The 6583-nt window shown below is 51.1% G+C and overlaps 1 protein-coding gene across 2 annotated transcripts in view; it reads left to right on the forward strand.

The window, feature by feature from the left end:
• The first annotated feature begins 2274 nt into the window (after window positions 1-2274).
• The window catches only part of TMEM221 (transmembrane protein 221), a 12617-nt gene continuing 8308 nt past the window's right edge, over window positions 2275-6583 (forward strand). For both annotated transcript variants that reach the window (XM_017879513.1, XM_017879512.1), the window contains exons 1-2: window positions 2275-2763; window positions 5591-5676. In XM_017879513.1, coding sequence (XP_017735002.1) covers window positions 2444-2763; window positions 5591-5676 — 406 coding nt within the window. In that variant the 5' untranslated portion in view covers window positions 2275-2443. The remainder of the gene's footprint in view (window positions 2764-5590; window positions 5677-6583) is intronic.

A 6583-nucleotide genomic window follows, 5' to 3' on the forward strand; every position in this document is an offset into this window, starting at 1 on the left:
AAAAAATGCTTAAAAATTAGCCAGGCATGCTGTGTTTGCCTGTAGTCCCAGCTACCTGGGGAGGCTGAGGCAGGAAGATCACTTGAGCCCAGGAGGTCGAGGCTATAATGAACTATGATCACACCACTGCAATCCAGCCTGGGTGACAGAGCAAGGGCTTGATGAAAAAAAAAAAAAAAAAAGTAGAAGAGGAAGGAGAAGGAGGAGGAGGAGAGGAGGAGAGGAAGAGGAGGAGGAGGAGGAAGAGGAGGAGGGCAGAAGAAAACATGTGTTGGGGAGGATGTGCAGAAAATTATTTTTAAAAACCTCAGACATTGCTGGTAGAAATGGAAAACGGTGCAGCTGCTATGGAAAAGTTTGAGGGTTCCACAAAGAGTTAAAATCAAGTAACTATGTGACTCAGCAACTCCACTCCTAGGAGTCCACACCGCACAAGAGTTGACAGCAGTGACTCAAGAAGATACCTGTGCATACATGTTTATAGCAGCATTAGTCACCTCCACCAAAAGGAAGCAACAACACAAATATCCATCAATGGATGAATGGATGAACACAAAGTGTTCCAGACATATTATGGAATATTACACAGCCATAAAAAGGAATGAGGCACTGATCCATGCTACAACCTGGATGAACCTTGAATATATGATGCAGAGTGACAGAAGCCAGAATGCCACCTCTTGTATGACTCCATTGATATGAAATGTCCAGAATAGGCAAATCCACAGAAACAGGAAGTAGATTAACGGTTGTCAGCCGCTTGAGGAGGGGGAATGGGGAGTGACTTCTAATAGGGACGGGGTCTCCTTTTGGGGGGATGAAAATCTTCTGGAGCTAGACAGAGGTAATGGTTGTACAACACTAAATGCCACTGAATAAAATGGTTAATTTTATGTTATGTAAGTTTCATTTCGATTTTAAAAGTGCTGTGGGAATAACAGGGGACCAGTTGGGGAAGGGATCCAGGATTCTCCCTAGCCTCCTGGAGGAAGCAACATTTACCCAAAGCCTTGAAGGAGGTAAGTAGAGGGGAAATCTCAGCCAATGACAGAGTTCCTGGGTTGAGATAAAATGAAAAGTGAATTTTTAAATTTTGTTATTTCTTTTTTGAGACACAGCCTCACTCTGTCGCTCAGGCTGGAGTGCAGTGACGTGATCTCAGCTCACTGCAGCCTCGACCTCCTGGGCTCAAGTGGTCCTTCTGTCTCAGTCCCTAAAGTAGCTGGGTCCACAGGCCTGTGCCACCACACCAGGCTAACTTCCTTATTTTTTGTAGAGATGAGGTCTGGCTATGTTGTCCAGGCTGGTCTCAAACTCCTGGGCTCAAGCCATCCTCCTGCCTCAGCCTCCCAAAGTGCTGGGATTACAGGCGTGAACCACCTCACCCAGCCCTTTCTCTCTCTCTCTCTCTCTTTTTTTTTTAGATAGAGTCTCACTCTGTCAGCCAGGCTGGAGTGTGCAGTGGTGCAATGTCGGCTCATTGCAACCTCTACCTCCCTGATTCAAAAATTCCTCCCACCTCAGCCTCCCAAGTAGCTAGGATTACAGGGATGTACCACCATGCCCAGCTAATTTTTTTTTTCACCATGTTGGCCAGGCTGGTCTTGAACTCCTGACCTCAAGTGATCCACCCGCCTCGTACTCCTAAAGTGCTGGGATTGCAGGCGAGAGCCACTGCGCCCGGCTTCATTTCTCTTTTTTATTTATGTATTTATTTATTTTTTAAAAAATATTTATTTATTTGTTTGTTTATTTATTTATTTATTTATGGCATGATCTCAGCTCATTGCAACCTCCGCCTCCTGGGTTCAAGCAATTCTCCTGCCTCAGCCTCCCAAGTAGTTGGGATTACAGGCTCCGGCCACCACACCCGGCTAATTTTTGTATTTTTAGTAGAGACCGGGTTTCACCATATTGGCCAGGCTGGTCTGGAACTCTTGGCCTTGTGATCGGCCCGCCTTGGCCTCCCAAGGTGCTGGGATTACAGGCGAGAACCACCGCGCCAGGCCTCCTTTTTATTGTTTTAAACAACAATAAAATCGATGCTTAGGGCGGCAGGGGGCAAGGTGGTGCCCTTTACTGAACTTAGAGAGCTGTGGGGTTCCCGCGATCCAGTCCCTCGTGGGGCCTCCCCGCCCTGTGTCCTGTGCCAGGCCCCGCCCCGCCAGGCCCAGCGGACCAAGAGGGGGCGCCCGCGGGGCCCCGGGAGGGAGGAGAAAAGACTTTGTCCCAAGTTTTCGCTGAGATTCGGCGTCCCCGCTGCGACCAGCACCCCGGAGCCCCGTCCATCTGGCGACCCCAGCCCAGCCCCGAACTTTCAGACACTCCCTGCGGCCCCGCCCCTCAGGGACCCCTGGGGACCCTCGGACTCCCCGCAACTCCCCTGCCCCCTAAAACCACTTCGATTCCTCAACTGTTCCCCCGGCCAGCGGGAACCCTCGCCATGTCTCGCTCTTACGGCGGCCGGGTGCTGGCCGCAATGACCTTGTTGGGCATCGCGGCGGCTGTGCTGACGGTGCTGGGCGCGCAGCTGCTGTTCCAGCTGCAGGCGGGCCGCGCTGAGCTGCGGGGGCTGCGCGTGGACGGGCTGGGCCAAGAGCTGGGCGCCGGCCCCGGGCTGCCCGAAGACGCGGCCGGGGCGCTACTGCCGCTGGCCGCCGCGCTTGCCGCGCTGGTGCTGGTGCTGGGGTTCACCTGCCTGCTGCTCGCTGCGCTCTGTGGCCACCTGGGCGCCGAGCTGGCGCGGGGTCCTGGCCCCAGGAGGTAGGCGGACCGGCCTCACCGCCCCGAGGCCCGGCTGGGGGCTGGGTGAACCTGGATGAGCCTCTTTCCCTCTTTTGGCCTCAGGCTGGGGGGACAGCTTCCCTCCCCACTTCCCTCTCTCTACCACTCCGTGCATCTCTGCCTCCCTCCCTTCCTCTCTTCCTCCCTCCCTCCCTCCATTCTATATTTGTTAAATTTTGCGGCAGGTGCAACCACTGCTGTGTCTCCCGTTTTGCAGATGAGGAAACTGAGGCCCAAAGAGGGTCCAGGATCAGCTTGCCTGGATCTCAAACAGGGGAGGCTGAACTCTAAGGCTGTCTGGCTTGAAAGTGGGTGGGGGGCGGGAGAGTACTGGACTTGAACTTGGTTCTGGGTAGAGCCAGCCAGAGCCTGTATCCTGGCCTGAAATTGAGTTCCTTCCTCAGGGACCTGAACTCAGGGATGTGGTCATTGAGGGACCTCTATCGGGGCAGTGGTTGTGGAAGGAGGAACCCTCCTTGAGCTGAGGACCCCGCTGTCCACGTGGTAGTGTTTCCCTCCAGAATGTCAGAGGAGAGGAGCCCAAATTCTAAACCAGAATTCTGTGAAATTGAGCAGATGAGAACTTCCACCACTGGGGTAGATCCTCTTTAGACCACACACCTTCCACCCAAGGGACAATGAAATGCATGGGTCCTATGGGTCAGCAAACATGTGTTGGGTGCTTGCCTGCAGGGGGGTAGGTCTGGCTCGGGGCATCAGAGACACAGCAGGGACCAAGTGGACCCAGACCTGCTCTCATGGAGTCACAGAAAATAAGGAAACATAACAAGGGCCAGGCGTGATCGTTCACACCTGCAATCCCAGCACTGTAGGGGAGGCAGAGGCAGGAGGATCATTTGAGGCCAGGAGTTTTGTTTTGTTTTGTTTTGTTTTGTTTTGTTTTTTTGAGACAGAGTCTTGCTCTGTCACCCAGGCTGGAGTGCAGTGGTGGTATCTTGGTTCACTGCAGCCTCCACCTCTCGGGTTCAAGCGATTCTCCCACCTCAGCTTCCCGAGTAGCTGGAATTACAGGTGCGCACCACCACAGCCAGCTAATTTTTGTATTTTTAGTAGAGGTGGGGTTTCACCATGTTGGCCAGGCTGGTCTCGAACTCCTAACCTCAAGTGATCCACCCACCTTGGCCTCCCAAAGTGCTGGGAGGCCAGGAATTTGAGACCAGCCTGGGTAATATAGCAAGACCTTGCCTGTACAAAAAGAAAAAAATAATAATTAGCTAGGTGTGGTGGTGCATGCCTGTAGTTCCATATACTTGAGAGGCTGAGGCAAGAGGATCTCTTGAGCCCAGGAGGTTGAGGCTGCAGTGAGCCATGATCATGCTTATGAATAACCACTGCGCTCTAGTTTGGGCAACATAGTGCGACCCCATCTCTAATAACAATAATAGCAGATGGTAATGAGTGCTGAGAAGGAAAGAAAAGAGAGAGATGGGATAGAGAGGGCATAGGACTTTGGGATTTCTCCTGCATAGGAGGGTTGTGAGTGAGGAGGAAGGTGATCTGATTTAGGTTTTTAATGACCACCTCTAGCCTCTGTGCTGAAAAGGGGATAGGAGGGAAGGTGGCAGGAAGGGAAGGCGTCCACTTTCATTATACTGGTGGGAGCTGAGTGAGGATGGAAGCTCTCAGAGCCTCCATTTCCTCCTAAATCAGTCTCACCTCTTGGGGCCGCTGTTTATACCATCAATAACAGCACGTGAAACTCAGTTTCCTCATCTCTCAAAGAAGCTTGTGGTCTGTAAAATAATGGAAGCCAGGTGTGTAGCAAGTATCTGCACATAGTAGCTTCTTCCTGAGTGTTGGGTGTTTGACTGGACTCATGTATATAGATGGATTATAGGGGAAAGAGAATAGATGGTGGATGGATGGAAGGAAGGAGGGAGGGAGGGAGGGATGGATGATTGGATGGATGGATGGATGGATGAGGGGTGGATGGATAGGAATGGGAGATGGATGACCAGTGGATGGGTGGGTGAGGAATGGATAGATAGGATAGCGGAGGGTGTTTAAATGAATGGATGGATGGGTTAATAGCACATGGTTAAATGAATGGAAGGCTGTATATGAGTGCTGGTCGAATAATCAATGAATATGGATGGTAAATGGATGGTGGACACTGACTTGGAAAAATGGATGGGTGGATGGATGGAGCATAGATAAATGGATAGATATCAGATAGGTGGATGGTGGATATCGAAATGATTGTATGGATGGATGAATGGATGGGGCTGATGGATAGATAAGTGGATGGATGAATGAATTGATAAATGGATGGATGGATGAATGAATGAGTGGACGGATGACTGGGTTGATGGACGGATAAATGGATGGATGGATAGATGGACAGATGGATGGATAAGTGGATGGAGGGATGGATAAGTGGGTGGATGGGTGAACAGAAGGATGGATGGATGGATGGATGGATGGATGGATGGATGGATGGATAAGTGGATGGATGGGTGAATGGGCAGATGGATGGATGGGTGGATGGATGGATGAGTGGACAGATGGATGAATGGGTGGATAAATGGGTGGATAGATGGATGGATGGGCTGATGGATGGATGAGTTGATGGATGAATGGATGGATAGATGGAGAGTGGATAAGTAAATGGATATAAATGGGTGGGTGAGTAGATGGATGATGGTTAGGTACTCACATAGATTTTGGGTCCCTGAAAGCTGGGTCCTTGTCTCATTTAAGCTGCTCTCCCTCCCTGTCCTCACTGACCTCCCCCTACCAGCTCCACTTCCTGAACCCTTTATCTTCCTGCTTCCCTTCATTCCAGGTCTGACTGGTTTCTCTATGACTGCCGCCTCCTCAGACACGTGGCCCTTGGCCTTTTCTGCTGTGGGATCTCTGTCTACTTAGCAGGTGTGTGCTGAAATAGAATGTGGGGCATAGGATCCTGGGTTGGGTAGAGAGCAGCAATGGTCCCCTAACTGGGATCAACTCCGCAGACAGTCTCCTTGAGTTCAGCTCCAGGCTCTGACACTTCCTTGCTTTGGTGCCTTGGGCAAATTCTCTCCGTGCCTTGATTTCCTTGTCAGTACAATGGGAATAACTGTCTCTACCTCACAGAACCACTTGAGGAGATTCTGAGATTTAATCCTCATGAAAGCCCATAGGACCAGGCATAGTGGCTCACATCGGTATCCCAGCAATTTGGGAGACTTAGGCTTGGTGTGGTGGTACACACCTGCAGTCCCAGCTACTCAGGAGGCTAAGGTGGGAGGATCACCTAAGCCCAGAAGGTTGAGGCTGCAGTGAGCCATGATTGCACCACTGCATCGCACTCCAGCCTGGGTGATACAGCAAGACCCTGTCTCATTAAAAAAAAAAAAGCCCGTGGATGGCATCTGACTCCAGTAGGGACTCCACAAATGCTAGTTGTCATCAGAACACTTCTGATTCTTCAGTTTTATACATTTGTTTGAATAAAAATTTTCATGGCCTGGGTGGTGTCTAAAGATAGCATTTTGGCCAGGCGCAGTGGCTCACGCCTATAATCCCAGCACTCTGGAGGGCTGAGGCCGGTGGATCACTTGAGGTCAGAAGTTTGAGACCAGCCTGGCCAACATGGTGAAACCCCATCTGTACTAAAAATACAAAAAAATTAGCCAGGCATGGTGGTGGGCGCCTGTATTCTCAGCTACTCAGGAGGCTGAGGCAGAGGAATCACTTGAACGCTGGAGGCAGAGGTTGCAGTGAGCCAAGATCACGCCACTGCACTCCAGCCTGGGCAACAAGGACAAAACTTATCTCAAAAAAAAAGGCCGGG

This window comes from Rhinopithecus bieti, unplaced genomic scaffold (assembly GCF_001698545.2).
Source record: "Rhinopithecus bieti isolate Rb0 unplaced genomic scaffold, ASM169854v2 scaffold_9899, whole genome shotgun sequence".
NCBI lineage: Eukaryota > Metazoa > Chordata > Mammalia > Primates > Cercopithecidae > Rhinopithecus > Rhinopithecus bieti.